Raw genomic sequence first — 26586 nt, 5'->3', positions numbered from 1 at the left:
AGCTTCGTTATAGCATAAAGCTAAGGACACTTATTACCTGCTTTAAACTTAAGGTCTGATATTTTTCAAAGGCCTCCTGTGGAAGTGAACCCAACTCTCTGATTTTCTTCATGCATTCCTCTTTCTTCTTGAGGAGCATGCCTTGCCTGTTAGTCATCTTCTCAAGTTCTTTTGTGTCATGGTTAATGGCATCCATATGTTCTTTTTCCATGTTCTTCCAGCGTTCCATGCTTTTTTGAAGCTCTTTAATTCCTGCCTCTGTTTTGTCAATAGAATTATCCAGATCTGAGATATTGAGGGGAAGAAAGAGAGCACAAACCCCAAAGTGTAAGTCTGCACGTCTGCATAAAATCAGCAGTTATCCAGTCAACTATCTTAAAACATCCTCTCTGGATTTTTTTTTTTTTTTTATTAAGTAGAGTGATTAGAAAGTTAACATTAAGATAAAAAACTGAAATATCCCCTTTTCACCTTCTCCATAAGTATATGACTAAAAATCAAAGAAACAAGCTAAGGTCATGACAGAAAACAGAAAAAAAATAGGTGATCCATACAGATGCTGTTTCCTGTTTGGCAGCAACTTAGTATTAGATAGTTTAGGCAAAATCCAAGAACAACTATCCAAGAACAACTATACAAGATCATGCCTGTAAGAAAGTTGTTTCCAAAAGTACTATGTCCTGAAGCCAGAAATCTGTTATCACATATACATACTTACTGGGATAATTATGCATGTGCAATCATGGACAACCTTCATTTCTGTTTGACTTGTACGAAATCCTGTATTATTTACTTTGGAATAAGTTCCAAGAATCTGTTACATGGTGTATAACTACCATATATTACTTGCATTAGATGACTGCTTTTCATATTATGCTCCATTTTTAAACCAAAACATGGTACGCGTGAATTTTCAAAACAATCAGCAGTTTTGTTGGAAAAAGTGGTATTACCAACCATCTGACCGTGCCAGCGTATCTTTCACTCGTTTGTTGATAGCCTCAAGTTCTGATGTTGTGGCAGTAAGAACTGTGCCACCTTCTGTTTCTCGTAGCTCATTCAGTTCCTATAGGACAAAATGAATGCCATCAAACTTCAGCATGGAAGGGAACAGAAGTATAAACCAGGCTACCAAGTTATCTTCCACCAGTCTTGATACATGTACATGCCTGAAAATGTTTTATTAAAGTTTTATAATTAAGTCTTTACACATATTTGTCACTACTGTAGCCCTAATTGAACGTGGAACTCTACAAATACTGCAGGCTTCTGTATAGATGGTATGTTTTTGGTCAAAATCTCACATTCTTAAAATAATGTGCTGAAATCCAAGTGGAACATATAACTCTGCTAGATAAAGAAAAGCAAAAACATCAGATTATCTAAGTCCTTTAAGTTGCAACATACACAGTAGCAAATGCATATTTATCAAAAGAGTAATATGCCAAAGCCCTGGAAATAAATCAAGAACAGACTGCAAAAAATGCCTTTAAGATAAAACCCTTACTTGTTCCACTTGGTCTAAGCGTTTTCTCAAATTCTCATTAAGATATGTTTCGACTCTTGTGATGATGCCTTCCAGTTTAATTCTCTCATTCAAAAGCTGTCTGTTTTCCTGAAAAAATAAAAAAGCATATTAATGGCCTCAAGTGACTCCCAAACAACTAACTTCTTTCTTGTTAAGAAAACCCTAAGCAAAGGAAAAAAAAACACAAAAAAACAAAAAACCCCACATCTCTCTTCACAGAATTCAGTGTATGGAAACATCATATAATCCTTAGGCCCATTATTCTAATTTTAACAGATAGAAATATTTCTGCAGCTGCCTACTATCAGAAAATCAACCATACAAATCTGTAATTTTGGTCAAGCTATATTAGCATCTGAATCCAATTCTTAAAACTAAAAGAGCTTTTAAGAGAATACTTAAAAAGTAGTATTTCTCATCTACCACATACTTAAAATGTTTTATTTCCCCACCCAATGCATCACTCACTTCAGATCACAGTTATTTGTTTTTACTGTTGTAAAAATCCAAGAGTAGGAGGCAAACCATGATGAACCCTAGATAAAATAGCAAATTCTCAAGCAATACAGCTAGCAATGTGATCGATCAGCATTTGAGAAAAATACACAATTATACTTTGCAGATGAGAAGATTTCGTACATGCCTGCCTACTACCAGTCAAACACTTGCTTAATTACAAAACACATTTATCGTTAGTGACTTTTCATATGAGAGGACAAGATTTTAAGATACTGAAAAGAAAGCCACCACATTTAGTATATGACATTGAGTTCGTCTTACTTGCTGTAGTTGTCGAATTTCATCATTAAGAGCATCCACGCGTTTCTGATCTTCAAGACTGAGCTGAGACAACAAATCTGTCCCCAGTTCTGCTTTTAATGATTCTCTAGTTGATTCCATAGCATGTAAACTTGCCTCCAAACTCTGCAAGCTGCGTTGCTATGGAACAGATTAAACAGAACCATTCCTCAGAGCTGTCTCCAGATTTAGACGAATTTCACTTTTCTACTTACATAAATGCATTCAGCGTAGCATCTTTACTAAAAAAGCCCAAACCCACAGAGATACCACTTGGACAACTATCTGGATCTTCATCAAATATTTAATTATTAATGCTATCTTTAGAAACATCTATCAGCTTGCTTGTTACCTTCTAAATGGAAAAAAGAAATTTTGAAGAAAAGCCAAGGGGAAAAATAAAATACTTGTTTTTAAGTGGGAGACTTCCCTCTTTTAATTCTCCCTCCTATATACTTGCTTGATAGTACACATTTATAGTAATCTTTTCATATTATGATGTTAACAAGAGAAAAATGCAGGTTTATCATGAAACAGTAACATAAAATCAACAACAGCTTTCAATATCCTCTAATCATACCTTAGGCATAAATGTCTTTTCAGACTGCTGCCTTTTCTCCTTCAGCATTTTCATCTCCGACAAAATACTGTCTCGAGAGGCTTTGAACTTTCTCTGTTGTGTCTCAATTTGCTGCATTTGGTTCATTAGCTGGTCAATCTCATTATTAATCCATACTCTGGGCTAAGGAAAATTCTCTCTATATTTTAAAAGACATTTATACCTACTGGAAATTCCAACTTTTATTCCCTCCTTATAAGGCCCCATAGCAGAATTTCATAGACAGTCATGTTCAGCTGCCATTGTAATACAAAACAATCAGTTATATAGGAGAAAATGAAAAAGTGTCAATGGAAATAACCTGAGCACCCTTACCAACACCAAGAACAAACCAGGAAAGTTTCATTTTGCTATTTTTACAACATGGCAGTCAGAAGGATGTAAAGATACGTTTGAACTTGTAAGGGAAACCAAGATAATACAAAATAATATATGCCTAACACAAAAATAAATAAACAAACAAAAATGTTCAAAAGTAAACAAACAAACAAAAATGGTTATAAATAAATTTTTTTTTTAATTTTTTTTTAAAAAAAATTAAAAAAATTTTTTAAAAATGCAGTTAGCCCTCACACAAGTCTAAGGCAAGAGATTAATTTTTCATACTAATTTTGGTATAGTGGCTTGAGCCATGATGCAGAGCTTGCACAGGATTCTTAGTTTTAACTTATGTTGAACTGCTAGCATCACATGGTACTTATTACAACACATATTCTAACACTAGATCAACTTAACTGCCCTAAGAATTAAATAATTTGCCAGCACAGAGATCATGATAAAATACAGTAAGTACTAAAATGCTTTGGGAAAACTGGATCAGTGATGGAATATGAAGTAATCAGGAACAGACTGAAATTTTGCTGTCAACACGACTAAGGTCTGTTTGCATTGCATTCTAAAGCTCACTGTCACACTGTGGTAACAACAGAGCTCTACTGCAGCTGAAGGGTTCCCATCAGCTAAATGAGCACCCTACCTACACCTCCTACTGACTCTTTCTCAAATAAACCCCCCAGATCTGACAGTTTTTATTTAATTGATAGCAAGGAAGGTTTCTCAGGTCTGAAATAGTAGTTCTGTTCAAAAGTTAAGTGACACTTGCAACAAAAGCACTAACAGCCCGGTAACTGGAGAATTTAATTACAAGCAGCAGGAATTCAAGTTCTCATTACTAATTATAAAAAGCAGGCCACCTGGACAACACATTGACATTCATTTTAAAATTAGTTTCTGCACAGATCCTTAAATTCTATATACCAACACATTTGTAATTAAAAAAAAAAAAAAAAAAAAAAAAAGACTTAAAGCAAGCAATGCCACACTTGCTAAATATTTAATGGTACGAACACAAACTGGGTCTTTCACATGGTTCAGGGGTGAGATAGGTAAAGTGCCTTCACTGTCCCTGGTGCACGTAAAGCCAATTGGCAAACGTGACAATTTAAGTCAGATTCAATGGAGCATTTAAACAATCTTCCACGACTTAACAAGACATGGGTAGACACTTACACACTTTCAGAGTTTTGCTAATTTGCTGTGGATCTAAGCACAAGCTTTAATGTTCTTAAGGCAGCAGATATTCAGAACATTTCTAATGCACAGCTGCAGGTCAAAAAACAAAACAGGAATAGGTCTAAAGGACAAGATGGTCTGGATAACAGGAGAGAAAAAACTGTATACCCCCCCTCCAAATTCTAGACAGATGATCTCAAAACGACACTGCAGCAGGAAAGAGCTTCCAGAAAAAGATAACAGTTACTGGACTTTCATGCAAAGAGACTGATAAGACAAAGACTATCAAGGAATTCAGAGCCTCATTACTGTGCTCCTCCCCCCCCCCCCCCCACACTCCCACAAGCGTAAATAGGCTACATAACACCAGTTCAGGACAACGAAATACTACAAATATAGCACAAGTCCGAAGAGGTAGTGAAGATTAACACAGAGAGCCAGAATATCTGGTCATAATAGTTACTACAAACTCTAAAAATAATAGAAAGTCCCAGTTTGGGGTTTAACCCCATCTCTAAACTTTAAAGACCAAGGTCAAGTTTTAATGGGGACAGGTTACTATAGACCCTTTTTTTCTGAAGCCTACAGTGCCAGCCACTCTCACAAGCAATATACTGCATGGGATGCATCACAGGCACTGCTGTATCAGATCTGCTTATGCTCCTATTTCATTTAGGAAAAAGCAAGGAGAAATCTTGATTTTATTAAGAACAGTTTTCACCTGTTATTCCATTAGAGACCCCCACTGGTACAGTTACTATTTGTCAGTCAACATTTCCCTGTACCAGAAAGTAAGTGCAATGACATAGGCACTATTTCTTAGCTATTTGTATTGAACTAAAAATTAAATTAAAAAAATGAATTCAATTCTGGCACATTAACAATAGTTAAGTTTTAGAATCTATTTATTGTACTAGTTATGCAGCAATTTTCACACGGAGAATGTTTGTTTATTTTACTGCCGACTCCTTTGTTACTATAGTTGCTACAGTACTATGCAGAACGGGGTTGCACAAGCAACAGTCAAAACAAATGCCACAGCTGATTTGTAATATTAAGAAAAAAATGTTAGTCTATTGTTTTGTCCATTACTGCAAAATGAAAGCTCTATCATAACCCTTCCCAAGAACAACAAAAGGATATTTTCAATGTTTCTGCGTAAGTTTTCATTGAGTTTTGCTTCAAGTTCACCAAGTTCTTCTTCTGCCTTTCTAACATCTTTCTGCAATTCAAGACGAGACTTTCTTGTGTCATAATAACCACCCGTCAAAGCACCACGATGGCTGACTTGATCACCTAATAATGTAAAAAAGTGACAAGATAAACTGCATAGCATACACTCTCCAAAATGTTCAGAGTAGTTTCTGTGATACAGCTTATGGAATAACCATAACATTTCAACTAATTTACAAAAATGCTTTATCAGTGTCAGGCATCACATCTATGTTTGTAATAAGTACTTTACACAATGTTTTGTAATTAGTGAAATGTTTATTTTGGTAGTCCATTTTAAGGTACATTTCACTGCTCAAGACTGCTACCATCCTCTTTCAGCATTAGCTAGGTTCAACTTGTTTTTATTAACTTCTGAAACTGTACAGTTTGCAGGAAAAAAACTATTTATATGAAGAAGGAAAACAAAAATGCTCAGCACTAACCAGTTAAAAAAACCTACCCATTTTTCATCTACTGTGAAGGAGAAAAGCAAGAGAGGCTGAGCAATTCTACAGAAGCAACATACTCTACAAGCCACAGATATTGCTAATTAATAATTTCCTCCTCAGTATCCTTCAGGAAGTTTTTCAGATTGTCTTCTTTAAGAGACAAAAAGCAAACCAAATAAACCTGCAGGGAGACTGCTCTCCAAGCATAGTCAATTATCAAGAGATACAAATAAATTCAGAGAACATAATGTGCAAGTATGTGAGTGGTACATGCAAGTATTCAGCTCTTGCACTTCTCGGTAATTAAGACTGCACATTTGCACCCTAAATCCTGTTTTAAGTTGGTGAAACACACCATGAACACTCCAGGCTCCAGCTAAACTGGATAAAACATGAGTAAAAACCTAATCTGCTTTCTAGTTCTCAGGACAGAGACACACGGCTTCTGACTTTTTAGATATGAAAATTCAGTGACTTAAGAAATTCTGTATTTTAGCATTGCACTTGTAACAGTTTGCACTTGATTACCTCAGTCAGGTATATTATTTTAAACAATAATACTAAAAGACCGTGCTTGATTGAGTCTCTTGCTCCAGTAATCCCATTTTCCCCACTAAAAAAAATTTACGAAATTGCAATATTTACCTTCCAGAGTAATACAATCCATAGTGAAAGCTCTGGCCAGCTGGGTGGATACCTCCATGCTGCGACAAATTAGTGTCTTTCCAAAAACATGTTTGAAGGCTTTGTCAAATCTTGGATTGTATCTCAGTTTGCTGATCATAGGAATAGCATCCTGAAGAGACAGTGAACAGTGCAATGACACAAATGTGGCAAGTGCATTGCAACTAATTCATACACAAAATGCAAGAGCCTCACCTCCCAAAAATCCATCGAAAGTAGAAATACAATATACATTCAAGCTTAAACAAGAACTTCTATTCTCCAAATTTCAGTTGGAGAGATTTGCATCTCATTCACTGAGGACTAACATTTGGCTTCACAAACAATAAGTTTTTAGAATGAAGACTTCCAGAACTGTATATACCATAATTTATACACAGGATGTCAAACTCTGAACCCAAGTTATTGTGTATTCTGAATGACTACTTTGGAAATAAACAGCTGCTTGTTAATTAGGTAAAAGGAAACACTAATTAAACATTCTCCAAATAAACACAAAAAACTGTATAGAAATCAGGTGAAAGCTTCTGCAATTTAAGCTTTAAAGATCAAGGCTGAACTAAACTCATTTAAGTCAATTAGGAGTTTGCAAAGAACCTCAATGGAGTATTAAATTGCTACTGAAGCAAGTTTAAAAACTGTCATAAATTGGTCACAAAAATATTCTCTGTAATTTTTTTCCTGTAAAGAACAGTAAACAAACATTAAGAGTTTCACCAGTAAAGCTCTCCCAAAATAAGTATACCAGAAAAATGTGATTATTTCATTTTTATCTAAAAATTAACTCTTTAAGAATTTATTCTAGCATGATTATCATAGAAAGCTATTACATTTATAAAATTAATTCACTACCTCAATTTCAAATAAGAGCAGATATTTTCTTGAAATATATTTCAGAGATACTTTTTAAATTGTTGTACCTGAAAGGTTTATTTTTATTTCAAAAATACGTCCGATTTCAAATAACTTTCTCAAAAGTGTCCGTGACTGACATGACACTATCTTCACCTTCTGTCCATGGCAGCCCTTCAGCTTAAAGAAGTTACAATTTGCTAATTCATATAATTGTCAGTTTACAAGAAAATTCTGCTTCCTTTTATTACCACCTATGTATCACTTGGAAGATACAAAGTTTAACTCTGGAGGAACAAAATCTAGTAGGAAAGTAAATGTTTTCATATACGAGCTTTTAATATTGGGAAGTCACATATTAAAAATAGTATTTAATTACACACATTCAACACCAAAGAAAGTGGGAGGCAATAAGCAGTACGCAATTCAAAACATGAGGCTTTGTATTTAGGGAGGGAGTACAGAATGGTTTAAAGTGAACTCTAACTCACATTAGTCTCAGGATAAGCAGTATCTCTAACATCCAGCTTGTTCAGAGGCAGAAAAGTAACTTCTCCCGGAAGGTTCATTTTGTTAAATTCCATTAAGATCTTTGTACTGACCTCATCAGAATCCACAATGTGATAAAACAACCTAATTAACAAGCCGAAGAACAAAGCAAAACTTTACTGTGCTAAAACATCAATATTTTGATATAGGGAACATTAAGCATGCAGGTACTATTAAAGTAACATCAATACAAAGCTGTGTTGCATTTTCTCTTCAGTTGTAAGCCCTGCTAAACCTTTGAAAACACCAACTGGAAACACATTTTACAAATTAAGATCTACCCATTTCTTAGTTGCTATAAGAGATTTTACTCAATTGCATATATATGGAAAAACATTTTATTCACTTTCATTCAAATGAAATCAGCTAAGAATTTTACCACTGTACCATCCGGTCACAGAACAAGCTCTGTAAGTGCAGGGTTTTTTTCAGTACTTGCATAGCTTGCTTTGCTCCAGCATAAAACCTCTGCTCTCCATACACACTATTCAGCCTCCTTTGTTTACAGAGCTTGTTTCTAAATATGGCATCGCACATGGCAAAAATAAAAGCCTCTGTGTACAAACAACAGAAATGGAGACCACAGAAATCTCCCTTTTGATGACTGATAGTGTCTCAGAGAATCAAATCAAATGTGATCTGTCCTTCACAAGTTCAATTGCATTTTCCAAACCACAACAGGATTTTGAAAGCCTTGTTCACACAGAAACCAATGTTTCAGAAGAGGGACAGCGGTTAAATTGTAGTTCTATCACCATTTCTGTGAAAGTTTGCACAGATCATGTCACCTCTGTCCTCATTCTGCCCCTACGGCAACATCCACCACGCCCTGCACCAGACCAGTCCCTCAATTTGCTGCATGAGAAGCAAATATCTGTACCAGCACAGTACAAGGGATGGGAAGATGAGGCCTGAAGAGCTCTACAAGTACCACTGTCATCAAAACGTGAAACCAGTCTAAGCGTTTACAGTACAGCCAGTGATTACAAAACGGAGAAATGAGCCAAATCCAAAGGAGTCTGAGAAGTCTTCAAATTTTTAATACAAAGGCAACAATATTCATACCAACCACTATTTAGTCATGAGTTTAGAACAGAAATACTGAAGGGAATCAAAAACTGGGAATGGCAAAAAGATCAGCTTTCCTTTCTGGATAATGATTTTCTGTGCTGCTGTCATCTCCATGACTGCAAAATGCCCTGCTTACAGCTATTTTAAGTGAATTTGAGATGTCCGATAGCACAGGAAGCAGTGGATCACCTAACAGGCATCTATTCTAGAACACATCACACAGAGACTCATTAACTACTCATCATTTCTCAGGCAGCTTTTAAATGGCAGTTCCTGACAGTCTGGAGTCTACCTTCACACATGACGTCTTCTAGTGTGGCAAGTAAAAATCCCTATTGATTCATATCATAGTTGCCTACTGTAGGATTCTTTATTGTTCAGTGTGCTGCCTACTTTATTCAATAGGAATCAATTTTATCAAATCTCCTGGCAAACACCAGGAGGCTCTTTTTTTTTTGTTGGGGGCGGGCGGAGGGAGACGAGATTAAGGATTAATTTTTAAATGGGTAGAGGTCCTGGCTCCTTCTTAAAACTGTGAAAGTTTGATGATGATATACAGAATGCACTTAAGTTTGACAAAAGAGTAAGAGCTCAAGATTAAGAGAATAAAACTTACAACAGGAATCTGCACTAGCAATTAAATTGTAAGGTTAAAGCATCTGCGGTAGCCTGTACAATAACACTGAAAAGTATCCAATTACCTGTTCCCTGCAGTAACTTCAACGCAAGTGTAGAAAGCTGGTTCACATTCAAAGTTATTCATCACAATGCCATGATAGCCATTTAGAACATGCTGGTTTATGCCTTTTCGACGGAAGTGCTCCAAAACTTTGTTTATGCTGTCTATACCATTTAAAATGGCCTGTTAAAAATATCTCATGTTATTCCATTGCAACTACAAGATCAAAAGGAAAAAAAAAATCCATTTCATCTTCAACTTGATAAAAATGTTGGCTTTCATTCTTTCCAAGCTCCCACTGGGTAACCTGTGACTTTCTCTAAGGAATATAACTTTTAACTACTTAATAGTCTACACTTTACGGTCTGTTAATTCTTTTTCAGCAAGAAGTCAAAAGAAGTATTATATTTATAAGTATTCTATTTCTACCTGCTCTCCTCACACTTCAATTGCCTTAACTTGACTAACAAAATTTATTTTAAAATACCTGTAGAACTATAAATATTTGAAAAATAAAGCTCAGAGGTAATTTGCCAATTTGTACTATGACAATAAGAGCCAATTTATAGTATGACACTAAGACTATAACCAAATGAGGTAACTGTCACATCTTTCAGATAAAACTGACTTACCCTTTAAAAATGGGAAAAAAAAGCTTCTACAAGGAATTCTGAAAGATACAAGGTGTCTTACCTTTCCTGTTGCTGCTCTAAGAAGCTGCTGTTTCTTTTCTAGGTCTTCTCGCTTTGCAGCAAGAGCCTGTTGCTCTGCATTCTCTTCTCTCCATAGGTAACTGCAAAACAAGAATAATTAAAATATGTTAAATGTGAATTAAGTCTGCAGATAGCTCTTTCTTCAAAGACTGCTAATCTAATGGGAAGCTAAGTGCAGAAGTTCATACATGGCTATATTTAAAAACATACCTACATGCCATGTTAACAACTACACAGTTGGGGTCCTTCATATTTAAGTGAGATTCAGACATATTTCAATGAATTACTAACTTTCTTTCGCTCTGTAGTTCATCCTTTTTATTTTTCACTTCATAGTATTTTCTGTCCAGTTCTTCAACACGAGCCTTCACTTCATTAAGATCCTGGTCCAGTTTCTAACACAAAGAAAACAGCACTATGAAACTACAGCTATGTTCATAATCTTTTTATTCAATATTATAATTACTGTTTAAAATTCAAAAGCAATGCCTACAGTTTTCCACCAATTTGCAACATAAACTGCAAAAGCACTAAGAATGAATAGTTCTTTATAAGTCAGCAGTAGCAAAGCAGAGTGGTAAGACTGTATGGCAGGCACAGAGTTGAATAAAAAAACCTGTGCTTCTAGGTGTTACAATGAAATGGCTCACCATAAGTCAGAGCAAGAAACAATCAGAAGAACTATCATATGCGTAACTACTGAGTGTAATTATGCTGTGAAATAACATCTGATAAGAACATACATACTAGTCTTAAGTACCACGCCATATTGCTATTAGTCACAATTTTAGCTTGCTCTTCAGTAATATATACACATACACAGCTGCTGTCTTAAGTGTGCTTTTAAGCACCAGCCAATGCATGATCATCTTCCCCTCACTATTAGCACCCTTCATTTCTTTAAGCAGCTTTGGGCTACCATGCAGATTATATTTTCATAGTTATCTGTGTACAAGAGGACTAGATGTGCTCTCAAAACAGTTAAGTTTTTTCGACACTAACTTTGCAAGCTTTGCATCAACTTTTCCCAAGCCACCTCCCCTCGAACAACAGTAAAAAGCTAAACAGCTCTTTTAGTCTTATCATAAACCAATATTCAATAAGGGAAAAAGCCAAGATAAAGGAACCAAGGCTTCTCCAAATACATCATCTTCACTTCTATAGAAAAATTGAGACAGAGCAATACAATACCAATACAAGCAAACAACCAGTGATAAATGCCAATTCTTTCATCCATCAACTCGGAGAATCATTAATTAAGCTAATGCAGGTCTCAGTCAAACAGCGTATTTTAACAGAACACCTTCTTCTTCTTACAACTACGTTACTAGATTTTGTCAGGCTGATCCTTGATTTCAAAAGATGTATTACACAGCAGAGGCTAAGAACATCGGCACACGCAGGGTAGCATCATTGGCACTCGATGCTCTCCTGACATAAATGCAAGGGATTTTCACTTTATGTAGCTCCTAACAGGAACGATGTTTTCAGATTGTATTACTACATTTGCAGTGTAAGAGCTATTCCTAAGAGCATAGAAGTTAAACTCTCAAAATGATGCAGATAATACCAATGAAGATGACTCAGACGCATCTGCTAATACTGGTTGGGACCCTACTCCTAGCCAGCTGTAATTGTGGTGCAAAGATGTAGTGCTCCCAGCAGAATTTAAAAGACATTGGTTCTTATTTCCTTTATTCCCCAAACAGGAAAAACACCCAGTGTTCATCGCTATAAAACATAACAAATGTTATCTATATAGAATGGCTATGATAGGAGCAAGGCAGCTCTGTCTCTCTTCCTGAAAATTCAGGCCAGACACTTTGGGGAAAGAAGTACCATAAGGAAAGCAAAGAAGAGTCTGAGGCAATTCTAAAGGAGTTTTTATGGGCCTGTTTTCAATAACACACTTTTAAAAGACCCCATGCAAAAGAGTGTTTCGTCTTCATTTTAAATAGGTGCTAAGGTCTTACTCGAATAAAAGCTTATTTTGGACAAACTGCCTTTCGCAGTTTTACCTCAAAAATATCCTCAAAAGTAATCTGAAAACTTACACTGTATTGTTCCAAATTCTTCTCCTTATTGGCCTCTGTATCCTCTAAATCCTTGTGTATAGCTGCAATCTGTCGCTTCTTGTCATTGATGGCTTGATCTAGAGACTTCAGTTCTTTCTTTATCCACTTATCCCTTTCTTCTTTGGAAGTAAACTGGCTTCCTCGACCCTGTTTCGCATAAAGGTCTGTTCTTTCCTGTGTAGCCTGGGCAAGTCTAGTTTGAGCAGGGGAAGACATAGGATACATCGTAAATAAATTCTGAATTCACCTAGAGCAAGCATTAAAAATCACCTTAAGAACTGCCAGGAAGTGTCAAGCTAGGCTCTAAAATTTAAGCATCAACCAGTAACAAAAGAAAAAAAGGATCATCTGTTATAAATTACACAATCATGAGAAAAGACTAATCCCTAGTTTTTTTGGTTAAGCTCAAGAATCATTTTTTCTCCCTCCCCTTAAGTCAGGCAGGCTTATTTTCCAAGCCTTCAATATCTCTTCTTGCTGCTTGTTAGCCTTAGTGGCATATCAGACTTTCAGCTTTTGTTTCTCAAGAATCTTGTTACAGTTTTCTCACCGCCTCTACCACAAGCAGCAAAAATACTACCTGGTCAGATTTAAACAGTAACTTGAATATTGATTTTTTTTTTCCTCCTCCAATCCCTTAATACTAAAAGAGGCATCTCAATAGGCCACCTGTGCATCTATATAGCCACTCAATTCTCAGGCAGCAAGTATAATTCTGACCGTACTGTACATCACTGTTCCAATAAGATTGTTTGACTCCCCATTGTGAAATGACACAGACCTAGCAATTCCTCTCTCTTCTTTCTCTTTTACACTGTTGAATTTGGGCTCTGTTTCTGCTAATTCTTTCTGCTTCTCCTCAATTTTCTCAAGAAGCTTTTGCCTCTCCTTTAACAGTCTTTTCTGAAAGTGAAACAAAGTAATATTTAAAGTTAGCCAATACCAGAAACCATATTATTAGACAAATGCACATTTCTAAAGATTTTAATCGTGAGAATGCAGAACACTTGCTTATCTCATACTGTCCTGCTTGAACATATTAACAGCAGTGGATTCAGCCACAATCAGGACAGCAAAGAGGGATGACAAAAACATTCCTGAAAAGGTGTAGCTAAACAGTGCAAGTAAGAAAGGTCAGCAGAGGTCAGACAACCAAGTTCAAATTAAGAGCCCTGCAAAGAAAAACCTCCTTCCCAATACTTCCTGTATCATGGAACAAAGTAAAGAAGAGATCAGGATGACTGTAGGCGCTTGATTTTGCAATGTGTGATGAGATAAATAAAAGAATCTTTCTTGTTAAAGGATTCTTCTTGTCTAAAAAGAAAACTTACAGTACAAGCATACTACCTTGTGTCTATCACACTTTATACCTCGCATTGTTACTTACTCTTTGTTCACTGTTGCCAGCTAATTCATCCTGTAGGTCCTTAGCCTTAAGCTCTAACTTAGTCCTCTGTTTAATCTGCTCCTGTCTTTCAGCACTAAGTTGTTCTTTCTCTTCTTTCATTGCCGAAATCTTAGTCTTCAGTTCTCGAACTTGCCGTTCTATTTCCTACACAGATGTTAAGCACATAGTATCTTAAACACTGTATGCATACCATAGTCAAGTCCAATGTATAGTTCAGTATCTATGAAAATAGATCACAACAGAGCATTAAGATAAACTAAAAAGTCTGATAAATTCTTCCCATTTTCAAACAGGCTGAAAGCATAAATAGAATTTAACATGTTTTCAAATTTAACTGCTTAAGCTCAAAATGTAGGAACTCTTCTCATTTCAAGTTAATTAACTCCAGGATCTGTGTCTGAATTCAGACTTAGATCAAGTGTTCACACAAAAAAATGAAGCAATCCAAAGAAAAGGACTACTACACTCAACTAAATTATGTGCATTCCATTAAAAAAATAAACAAAATAACCTCTTGAAAGAGTCACTGTTAAATATTTTTACCTCCATTTTATCTCTGGCATCTTGCTGTGCATCTCTCAGCTGTCGGGATTTCTCTCCACTTGTCTCTCGTTTAGCAGAAAGCTGTAGGGAAATACTAGTATAATTAGCAAGAGTTTACTTTAGTAAACTTCTACTTTCAAAAGGACAAAAACAATGTGTTACGTTAGCTAAAGACATTGACAAGATTCTACCAAGGAAGGTAAGGAGATGTCTGCATAAAGCAGATCGAGAGTTCATGTTATATTTTGTAGGTAGACAAGATACTTCACCTCATCAAGCTTAGCCCGAGTTTCATTAAGCTCCTGATTATAAATTGTGTATTCTAATGCCCTCCTCATTTTATCCCATTTCTGGTACTGAGCTAGCTCTTCTTTCTCCTCTTCTAGAGTATGCAGTCGCTCTTCAATGTATTTCAACAACTCATTGATCTTCTCTCGCTTGCCCTCTTTAGAAAAGATGAGACAGAACTTCTGTTAAACACTAAAATATATTCCCATAGCTCTAAAGGTTCTTAATCTAAGCCGTTAACTATTGATCAACAATTATTAACATACAAAGAAGAACCAATGTCCAGAATTTCCCAAAAAAGCCATCCTAGTACAAATAGCAGAACTGCTAGTACTCGTTACATGAGACAAATATGCATTTTCTTGGTTCACAAACTTAATTACAGACATTACATAAACTTTAGAGTTTAAGTAACAGTAAATAGCCTGGATTTTTTTTTGGATCAGTGCCAGTTGATAATTTCACCCACATGTTTAGAAGAACATACCAGCTATCCTATTAACCTAGCTAAAAAGGTTGCTTTATTACTAAACAAACATATCAAGTGATTTATTAAATCTTTTGAGATATTTAAATTCAAGGAGGAAATATAACATACTCTGAATTATTTAAGTAAGTCAAGCAACTACTTTTACTGGAAAAGGCATAAACCTTTAAAGAACTACTACTTTACTAATGTAACGCGTTTACTCTTTAAACTATTTTTACCTGTTTCTTTCATTAGTGAAATACTCTCTTCTTTACGTTCATCATACACCCTGGTACCAGCTACTTCTCTTAATAACTTCAGTCTCTGAGAGTCAGGAGCTGTGGCCATCTGGTTGATCTGAAAATTCAAATTTACAATTTCAGTATCCTGCTCTGGATATATGGATTACCACAACAGATCAAAGACTGTACTTCTTCCTCTGTGCTTGCTCGCCTGAGGTTCTGGCAGGAAGATTCAGATTTCTGGTTTATACCATACTGTTCTCCTTATGACACAATAACTTTAGGATAGCTAGTATTCTGCTTATAATGCACTTTTGTTGGTTTTCAAATGCTACCACTTATTGCTGAAACTCAAGATGCCAGTGTTTCGTAGACTGAAGAAACTCCAGCATCTCAAACTTATGTTCAGAGAAACTCATGCTTGGGCTTTTAAGTTCTGCTGCTAAAACCACCTAGCTGAAAAATCTCCATTAACACCATACCATTATGCATCCATTAATCCAACACTAAAGAAGCCACACAATTAAAGCTGAGGTCAAACTCACTCTCCTTCAACAGAATTTCAGTGGCTGTATCCTTCTAGAAGTAGATAATGGTTTGCAATTTGTATAATATGAAAAGCAGTATACATATTTTGATTTTGTACTTGCTGTACAAGTCACATGCACTAATTCCCACTACAAAACACAGTGATTTTCTAGCTGGAGTTTTTGTCTTCCAGGTATAAACTTTCAGCTCTAAAGAAATATTTATGTTGATAAAAGACTGTATTTCTGAGTCAGCATTGCTACTACCAAGTCCTCCTTACATGTCCTGCATTCCTCTTTTTGAATATGCCTTTCTAGAACCTTTGGGAGCCAACAGTTATCAGTGTCTTCATCCTGTCCCACTCCTGTGAGTCATTAGGAGTCATCACTGCTATTTCCAGATCTGGGTGTCTTTTGAAAGGGCTGCGGTCTTGAAGACCTGCTAATCTGAGTGCCATTGATACAGGCCATGCCGAGAGCCCTTTCCCTACTGTGTGGTCCTTTTGGTGCCTCCACATCCAGATGCTCTTATTCTTTCTCCACACTATTCTCAGCCTTGCTGTTATAATTCTCTACAATTACTTTCATGTCTCATCTTAAAGACTCATAAATCTAGGAATTTGCACTAAAAGAAGCAGAACAAGTAAGGCTTTTTATATTTAAATACAAAAGCATGTAATTGCAAAGAAAAACCTTTTACAAATATCATTATAGACATTAACCCATTACTCACGACATATACTACTGTAATAGTATCATTTACAAAAGGAGTATCTATGAAAACTGTTTCAAACTAAAATAGATTGTTTTGTTTTACTTTTGCAATAGAACTAAAACCTGTCTCTTCCAAGAAACAGAATACTTGATAGCCATTTTTTTTGCTTTGTGAAAAATAATCTTACCTTTCCTTGTTTGACAATATAGTAGGGATTACTGCGAGAAAATCCAGCACTTTCAAGAAGATTCATTACGTCGTTTTTCCTGAAAGTAGTATTTTTAATGTATTAAGAAAAAAACTTACAGCAAGTGACAGCTGCAAAAATACAGTAAAGTGTCACAATTATTTATCAAATCTTATGATCACTGTATGCAATGCATATGGCGTTCAAAGAAGTTTATTTGCTGATAGTTTTTTATCTGTTTCCTTATTTCATTTTAGAATTAGCTATCTAACTTTGGAAAGAAATTAAGAAAGAAGCACTTTGCAGCACAAAATGCAAACACAGGTAAAAGATATCACATGGAAGGATATGAAACAACTTAAATTTTGATAAATCCTGCATTTAAAAAAAGCCCTGAAAAATATTACATAAGCAACCAAACAGCATGCTAATGAATGCATTAATCCATAAATTCAAAGTCTGCTGTCTATTACACAAGGATTGATGTCTTCGCTGTCAAACTACTGGTACTGTACATTATACAACTAAATTATTGCTTGCAATGAAACTCATGACAATTAATTTGTTTCAGACTACAGAAAAGTATTTTGTATGAGTAGAATACTTTACAGTACTATTATTCAGCTCATTCAGGTAAGGAAAAGTACCACCTACGTCACCATTTTCTTGTCTAGGAAATATTGGTCTTTTTTGGCTCCAATGACTCTGCGAAGTGAAACTTCCTCTTTATCAATCTTAACAAAAGAAAAAACAAACAAACAAACCCCAATAAATTGAGCTGCTTGCAATAGATATGTGTAAATAATCCAGAATGCTTACAGCACTTTCTATCAGATTTGACTTAAAAGCAAAGTTATTCTACTGAAGATGTTTATAATACTAAAATATTAGAGCCCAAAATTACTATCTGTTTCTGAAGTATTGTATTCAACTTACTGGTAACCTGTTGTCTGAATTGTCAAAGATAATTTCCACGAAAGCTGAAATAACGCGAGGACCTGTACCTTCCTAAGAAAGGAGAATATTTTGGTTAGAGATTCCCCTCTTCAGAAGGATTTTGAAATAATTAACCTCCCCTTTCCCCTGACAATCACACTTTCCATTTCCTTCCAAAGATTTGAGATTCAAGATCTCCTACGGAAGAGCCAGTAAATACATTTTTATTTCTGAAAATCTCAGATAGACATCCACAGGCATGCATTAACTACCCATAACAGCATAACAGGTTACTTTGTAACAACTTTTGTCAAAGGAAAATGGGGAAAAAAATGTTTAAGGGTGTTTCCAAAATAACTGGCTTAGAATATCCACATTCCAGTAATCCGACAATGTTGTAGTAACAATCAAAAGCTCCAACTTATTCTTTTGTCTTGTTGTTAAACACCTTCACTTACATGCAACAAAGCCAGTCGCTGCTCTGGGCGAAGATGACTGAACTCATCACTGAGGACAAACTGAATTGCTGTAATAAAATAGCAACAAAAACAAGATTTTTCTTTCCTTTATGGAGGCTATTCAGCTGTTTCTGTAGCTCAAAACACACTTTTTATGTATAGCATATTCACACCACTGTTAATACCTTCCAATGTTTCTTCAAAGAAAAAAATAAGGCACACACCTTAACCTGCTGGATCTTGATCACTCAGCTTGCTTTACACTAGAATTTCTTTAAAGAATTCTCATTGTTGCTGTCCTACCAGTTCACATTAAGCATTAGTAATTCTGCACACGCAAGTGTTCACAAGCTAGCAAAATTTCTTCTGTAAAATACAGCTCAGCACACAGCTAGATCATAAATGACACTAAAATACTTTACTTACAGTGGAAATTCATACATACTACCATCACAAAGGGGCTACTAACATCTTTGGCTAGCCTCTTTGCTCCTCTACTGAAGCCCTAACCCCCCGCAAACTTCATAATCATACTGTTAAAAGGTTGTATCTAGGCAAGCTATGCCATGCTTTGAGGGAACTGGCTTAGAATTTAGCCAGCAAGAAGAATGTTTAAAGTAAATGCAAGTGCTATGATCTGCTTTCAAGTTTGGTGACTTCTAGAATCAGTTTCCTTTTGTAAATACTCTTTGACATTTGGAAAAAAAAAAAAAAATCTTAGAAGCCTCTTAATAAGAGAAGCTGAATATTGAGGAAAAAACAGGTGGATATTCAACAGGTGCATTTAGACCTTTTTCCTTCACCATTGTCAACTAATGACCAACCTGTCATTCCTAGTTAAGGAAGAAATTTTGGTAGACAAACTTGCAGTAGGAAAACCAAACAACTATATTACAAACATCCCAATGCTAGTAAATAAAGCCCATACTCACCATAGAAAAAGTTACTTTTTCCAGATCCATTTCTTCCCACTGAAAATTAAAAGCAATACAAAGCATAAAACTGCAAGTTGAAATAAATTAACATCGCAATGTACATTACAGTTTGCATATAAATATATGCAAGAGCAGAACCCAAACATAACACAGCTAGATGAAATAAAACCTCAAGGGAACAAGACGAGCTTAGCAGATGGATCACTTAGTCACCGCCTGTGAACAAGACAGAATGATCTCTTCCCCAGTCAAACACATTACCATAACTTACAAACTACAGCAATATTCCACAGTCAGAATAATGGTTAAAGCCATCTTATTTGCTTCCATCATTCTATTTTTAACACTCATTTCTTGGTAGGATAGAACACTAGACCATAAATACAATCCTTATGGTCCCAGTATCAAGCTTTTAAATTTAACCAGACGATATTACATGCCTGCACGTTCAGACTGATTGTGCACTGTATAAACTCCTTAATAATTTAGCAGTCTTGTTTAAAAAAAAGCTGAAAGTATCGTTTTACATTTCAAAAATTGCACTGTATTAATATACAGTTGCATACATTGTAACACACATTGCAGTGTTCATTCTGATGTGTTTTAGCGAAGCACTGTCTTGTCTTCAAGATCAGCAACTTTTGCTTTAACTTTAAAATTGCTTGCCTTCTAAGACCAACAAGCATCCTAGGTTTTTCATCCCTTCCTGCTACATGCTCTCTGCATTAAGTATCACTGTCCCTACTGCCTCCCAGCACACCAGACTTCATCCCCAACACCACTCCATGCATCAATGCAACGTAACCTGCTTTGCCAATAGCCCAATCTCTTCCACAATTGACATTCACGCAGTGTGTGTTGTCAAGTTATTTACCCTGCTCCACATCCCATTGTTTCCCCAAATATCATAGAAATAACGAAGGCATCATTATTAAAATCATGCTGCAAGTTTCTTATGAAATTGCTGCCCCCTGCCTTTTTTTTTTTAAAGGCAAACAATGGTAAAACAAGATTCCACCCCCTCACCCTTTATAAAAATTTATGTCTTGTTGAAGTTTTAGCTTCCATTAAAGTAACACAACATATTGGGACATGCTGTTCAAGTACTATGCACAATATTTCCATTCTCAGAATAAACCATGACTATCAATCTTTTTTGGCTAAAATTGATTGTTTTCTGTTTGGTCAGCAGTCTCAATCGAATTGCTGCACGGTCACTAAATTCAATGAAAATGAAAAGGTGGGAGTACGCATCCATGAGCGAAAAGAGGAAGAGGCATGAGAACGGCAGAGAACAACATTCTGTTAGACTAGGTAGATATAAAACTACACTTTAAAACTTGCATTATACTTAAGACCTCACACTCTAGAAATTAATTCCTCCAAACTGGGAGAAAGAGGGATCATTACTGGTTTTCTCTGCACCAGCTTAGGGTAGCCAATGTGCTTATTTACCAAAAATGATCAAAGCAAACAAAACAAAAATAAAAAACCCTACCCCAAACAAAAGCTCTCTGCCCTTGTTCCTGCAAGGATAGCCTTTCATGTGACTTGGCTAATGCAGAGGTCTACATGTATGAAGGAGTGTACAACATGTAATTACTAAGACACAGGCATACTGTTGTCACAATAAAATTGAATGCTAGCATTACTTTGCTGTAAATAGGACGTACCTTGCTACAAGTTACAGACGACTTTAAAGAAGTTTCAGGTGTAGACAATATAAATACAGTATTGAAAGGCAAGAAGAAAATTAAAAAAGCATAAAGGGCTCTAGGTTGAATGTAACAATGTAACAGTAGCTGGTGTTAGAAGTATCAGAACTTACCAATGACGTTGTGTTTTGAGCTGAACGGATCCACAATGGTTTGGTCTCTGTAGCTTCGAAACCCTTGAATGATTACCTAATGGAGAAGTGAGATATTTAAACAGTTATTGCTGTTCTTATACAGTTTTTAAATATATAATGGATCTAAATATTTCATGAAATCTCATAATACACCTGACGTTTTTTCTATTTCAAACTTTCATCTCAAGAGCAGTAACTTGCATCATAAGACTCTGTCCCTCACCTAATTATTACTTTAGGAGAACACATTTTTCTCACCACATCATATGAGACATTTATCCAGACCAAAGCATAATCAATGGGAGAATTCTGCAAAAAAGTCTCTCTGCAATAGTATAAAACTACACGAAAAGATGCATTTATATCAATATTACATACAAGAAATAAGCCCCAGAACAACAAGCACATGTTGCACTGGGGTCAGAATATAATTAGTTTCATAACACAATCCACACACGCACAGCATAAGAATTCAATTTACAAGTTCTAAGTAGAGGAGCTACAGACTGTAAAAGTTATACCAGACTGTTTATCTATTTCACATTCAAGAAAGTCTCAGTTAATTATTTTGTTTCTACTACACAACTACAAGAAAAAAAGTTAAATATTAATAGGCTTTCCAGTGTCAGTTTGAAGTTGAGACACTATATAAAATTTCCATCTTCCTTTCCTATCTACCATATATAGGTTACTTTTTCACTGAAAAAGTTTACTACTGCTTACTCTTTGCAATATACTGGCAACCTAAAGGGGAAGAGGGGGAAGCGATCTTCATTCCAGTTAATTCACTGCCTAAATGGACATATACAAACCTACACATTTAATTGAGAGCGCCATGCAGCAAACTAACCTAGAAGTATGTCGAGTTTCAACTCTTTATTTAAATTTAGTAGTCATCTGAAGTTTGTCAGGCCAAGTAATACGCAACATATGGAGTGCTTGTATCTCAATACTTTGGCTCTACCTAGCAGCAAAACTGATCCAACTTTCGGCAGCATTAAGCAACCCTTTCCAGCTATCAAAGCTATTCTGAAAGAACATACAACAGCTTTGCTCTGCTCTACTTAACAAGACATCTATCAGAAAGACACCAGCCACCTAAAGTTTTTCATGTTTGCTTACAACAGGATTAAAATTGATCTTTAATCTTTGTGTCCTCCTCCCTTAGCTTTTCTCCACCAGAAGGAAAATGCTGTTAAAATAGTGCCAACAATATTTAATCAAGAGAGCTATTGTGAAGAATGAGGGACAAGATTTGTTCAGAAATATATCCTAACATCATTGCTCAAGTTAGGAATGAAAAAATGATTTAGAATATATTTTGTTTGCAAGGCCAAGTCACTATAGTACCACCATTTTCTGCATTTCTAAACCTGCCACCTCTTCTCTTATTTCTTCAAGTTTATAAACAGTCCATATTCTAGAACACGAGCACAATACTAGCTACCAGAGAAATGCAAAAAAACCCCAAAACAAAACAAAAACTCTAAAAGGACTAGAAAAAGTACTACAAACATATTAAAGCAAGCTTTTCCTCTACTACAAAAAACACCTACACTAACTCTACATCTGAACAATTCAAGAAACAAGTATTTTGAGGCTCACATTTATATTCTGCAATGTTCTGGTAGTATATGCTAAACAAATTGGTGGGAGGTAACTCCATGCATAAAATTTACCAGATAAGAGACAGGGAGAACAACAAGATGCCCATTCATTCAGGAGAAGTTTGATCTTAGTCACTCCTCTCCACCACTCTATTTGATAGCTCATAATCAGGGAATATCACAAAAATGCCACCTGCTTGCTTTAGTAAATTAAAATGTTTCACTGTTAGTGTGAAAATGCCATGCCAAACAGCAAATCCAACACTCTGCGTTTATTAAACTTTAAATACAATATAACTTAAAGGCATTGACTAGCCTTTATGGAAAAAACCATTCTCCGTCCTTCCAGATGCTGCACTTTCCTGGTTAAACCCTCTTTGCAAAATTATTCCATTATTAGAATATGAGGGTAAGGATATGGATAGGCAGAAAAACATTGATCCTTGACCATCATAAATCAGATCTAAGCAACGGCAGCCATATTTTTTATTTTGGAAAAAGAAATAGTCTCTGCCACATTCTGCAGTACTTTGTCCACCTAAATCTTTTCTGAACTGCAGGTGTTTGTGATCCCTTTTCTGCAGGCGAAATACAGTTCTCAGTCATCACCATCAATTACAATCACTGAAGTACCCGCACTGTATCCAAATCTAAACCCAAAGCAACTGTGTTTGGAAATAATTTAGAATTTCAGAATTTAATGGGCCAAGCAATAAGCAAGTTTAAGACAACGCACCAACTGAACAGGATCAGTCATTACGGCTGTGAGCACAAACACTTCCCCCAGGAGCCAGCCTGCCTCCCGCTCCACGAGGGGTCTTTCACAGGAACAGCCAGCTCGGCCTCAGCATCAGCGGCTTTCAGGGAGCAACAACAGCCGCAGGACTCTTACTCTGGTCCTGCAACCCGCTCCAGGCCATGGCAACTACATTCACTCACGCTGGTTTATGAAAGAATAAAAACACTGCCCAAACAATGCTGTTTTCCCATTCAACAGTTTTCAAAAGAATATTAAAAGAAGAGTTTTAAAAAATTTGGTTGATTGCTAGTATTTTTCCAGTTTATCTCTATACCCTAAAATTGTCTGGGCTAGAGTAATTTATCTACTTTATTCCCAAAGTAATCTGAAAGTCTCTACAAAAAGCTGGAAAAAAAAAAAAAAACCCCAAGCATTATTTCATGGTTATTACTACACAGGCACAAACTCCTGCCATCTGCATACCCATGCAACACTTCAAAGCTATGATACAGGCAGACTCAGCACACCATTCTTCTCCCCAAAAAGAATTTTTCTAGATGGCTTCTCACATCATCCATCCCACATATCCTGAATCTTTACAACTTCTTCACTGCCTCGGATAGCCTCGAATCAAGACTTAAATCATTTTAACCATTTTAAAAAGGCACTTTTGAGTGGAAACCTTGAATACAGGCACGCTTCCCAACACCAACGCACACGCAGACTAAAAACGAACAAACGAACAACAACAAGACGACCCTGAGCGCTGGAGGACGCCTCCCGGCAGTGAGGGAGCCCCGTGTGCACCAGCCCCGCGTGGGGACGAGCCTCCGGCCCAGGGTCAGCCGACGCGGAGGCCCAGGAACAGCAGGGCTGCCCCGGCCGGGGGGCGCCGCGGGCAGCGCCGGGGTCCGGCAGCGCCTCCCTCCCCTCCCCACCCCGCACGGGCAATGAATGAAGCCGCCCGCAGGCGCCGCGGCAGGAGAGGCGCCCGCCAGCCCGGAGGCAGACGGGCGTGCGGCGGCGCCGAGGGCCCCTCCCGGCGGGGGGACGGCGGCCTCTCCCCCGGCCAGCGGCACCCCAAGCACAGGCCGCCGGGCCCGCCGCCCCGCGGCGCGCTCCGCCTGCGGGCCGAGCCCGGCCCTGCCGCCCGGGCGCAAGCGGGGGAGCCCCGCCGGAGGGGCGAGGCAGGCCGGGCCGGGCCGCTCCAGGCCCCAGCCCCGCGCCGCACAAGGCGGGCGGCTCGGTCCCCGGCGCGTTACCTGCTTGATGTACATGTCTACGGCGGATGGGGAGGCTCCCGCCCCGGTGCCTCCTGCCGCCGCTCAGCCTGCCCCCACCGCCTCCCCCAGCACGAGGGCTCCGCTCGACCCCCCGCCGCCGCCTCCCGCCCCTGCAGCCGCCCCCGGCTCGGCAGCGCAGCGCCCGCTCGCCCCGCACACAAACAAAATGGCGGCGGAGCCTCCCCCAGCCCGTCCCGGCGCCAACCACTCAGCGCGGTCTGGGGGGGAGGAGCGGAACGGAGACGGTGCTCCTGCTCCGCCGGAGAGGGACATCGCCGGGAAAAGCAGTAGCATTTCCTGTGTTCAAGCGTCTAAAGTACCTCTTGAGCCTTCTCAAGGGGTTGTGATGGCAGAAGAAGAGCGACTGGGCGACTCGGTGGCCCTGAGGTTCCCCCCGGGGAGTTAGGAAAAATGGTTTCTCCCCCTGGGGGGCGGGTTGGGCGCCAAAGGCAAGTGTGAGCGGAGTGGGGCGAACGGTGGGGGGGGGGGGCGGTCGTGGGGTGCCGTCGGGTGGGGGCAGCCATGCGGTGCTGTGGGGCGCCCGGGCCCCATGGGGGAATACAGATAGAAAGGGAACTGCTGCGGCATCCCGGCACGGCGCTTCAGTGCCCCTGTGGCCGTGCCCGTGGCAGCTGGTGGCCTTTGCTACCCCACACGTGGCCAGGCCCAGACCCACAGTGGCTAGTGGCCCTCGTTGCCTCATGCATGTCCATGCCCAGACCCACGGCGGCTGGTGGCCCTCATGGCACCACACGTTGCTGTGCCCAGACCCACGGCAGCTGGTGACCCTCGTTCCCCCACGTGGCTGTGCCCAGACCCACAGCGGCTGGTTGCACTCATGGCCCCACACGTGGCCGTGCCCAGACCCACAGCAGCTGGTGGCCCTCGTTCCCCCACGTGGCTGTGCCCAGACCCACAGCAGCTGGTGGCCCTAGGCACCTCATGCATGTCCATGCCCAGACCCATAGCAGTTCATGGCCCTCACCATCCCACATGTGGCCATGCCCAGACCCACAGCAGCTGGTGGCCTTTACCACCCCACACATGGCCATGCCCAGACCGACAGTGGCTGGTGGCCCTCATCCCCCCATATGTGGCTGTGCCCAGACCCATGGCAGTTGGTGGCCTTCATGGCCCTGCATGTGGCCATGCCCAGACCCACAGCAGCTGGTGGCCCTCGGCGCCTCATGCATGTCCATGCCCAGACCCACAGCAGTTGGTGGCCCTTGTCGCCCTGCACATGGCTGTGCCCAGACCCACAGCAGCTGGTGGCCCTAGGCGCCTCATGCATGTCCATGCCCAGACCCACAGAGGCTGGTGGCCCTCATCGCCCCATGTGTGTCCGTGCCCAGCCCCACGGTGGCTGGTGGCCGTCGCTGCCCTGCGCCCTGGCACCACCACCGGCACTCCCTGACCCAGCCGCTAGCAGCTGGAAGTCCAAGGTTGAAAGCTGTGAGTTTCAGTCCCTTCTCCAATGTTTAGCTTATTTGTAAAGCTTTGGGAAAGCCACGTGTGTACATCTCTGTTCAGGATGAGTTAAGTAACAGGAATAATGTCAATTTTCTCAGAAAAATAGAGCAAGAAAGATTCACTTGAGTCTGTGTCTACCTATTCATCTCCCAGAGAGCCAATATTCAAGTCCACAAACAGCTGTCA

At 38.6% G+C, this 26586-nt stretch overlaps 1 protein-coding gene across 1 annotated transcript in view; it reads right to left on the bottom strand.

Moving 5' to 3' along the window:
* SMC3 (structural maintenance of chromosomes 3) overlaps positions 1-25128 on the bottom strand; it is a 28153-nt gene extending 3025 nt beyond the window's left edge. The window contains exons 1-24 of the mRNA XM_026117466.2: positions 24910-25128; positions 21281-21356; positions 19450-19488; positions 18518-18585; positions 18060-18131; positions 17778-17857; positions 17124-17202; positions 15692-15809; positions 14965-15140; positions 14696-14776; positions 14132-14296; positions 13526-13647; positions 12724-12937; positions 10961-11064; positions 10650-10749; positions 9979-10139; positions 8149-8290; positions 6767-6917; positions 5601-5753; positions 2907-3058; positions 2309-2467; positions 1508-1615; positions 958-1066; positions 38-285 (exon numbers count right to left, since the gene is read on the bottom strand). Of these exons, the coding sequence (XP_025973251.1) occupies positions 38-285; positions 958-1066; positions 1508-1615; positions 2309-2467; positions 2907-3058; positions 5601-5753; positions 6767-6917; positions 8149-8290; positions 9979-10139; positions 10650-10749; positions 10961-11064; positions 12724-12937; positions 13526-13647; positions 14132-14296; positions 14696-14776; positions 14965-15140; positions 15692-15809; positions 17124-17202; positions 17778-17857; positions 18060-18131; positions 18518-18585; positions 19450-19488; positions 21281-21356; positions 24910-24924 (2892 nt within the window). The 5' untranslated portion in view covers positions 24925-25128. The remainder of the gene's footprint in view (positions 1-37; positions 286-957; positions 1067-1507; positions 1616-2308; positions 2468-2906; positions 3059-5600; positions 5754-6766; positions 6918-8148; positions 8291-9978; positions 10140-10649; positions 10750-10960; positions 11065-12723; positions 12938-13525; positions 13648-14131; positions 14297-14695; positions 14777-14964; positions 15141-15691; positions 15810-17123; positions 17203-17777; positions 17858-18059; positions 18132-18517; positions 18586-19449; positions 19489-21280; positions 21357-24909) is intronic.
* Positions 25129-26586: the final 1458 nt, after the last annotated feature.

The sequence above is a fragment of the Dromaius novaehollandiae genome, chromosome 6, assembly GCF_036370855.1.
Source record: "Dromaius novaehollandiae isolate bDroNov1 chromosome 6, bDroNov1.hap1, whole genome shotgun sequence".
Lineage (NCBI taxonomy): Eukaryota > Metazoa > Chordata > Aves > Casuariiformes > Dromaiidae > Dromaius > Dromaius novaehollandiae.
The sequence above is the reverse complement of the archived record's forward strand: the minus strand, read 5'-3'. Positions and strand labels throughout refer to the sequence as shown.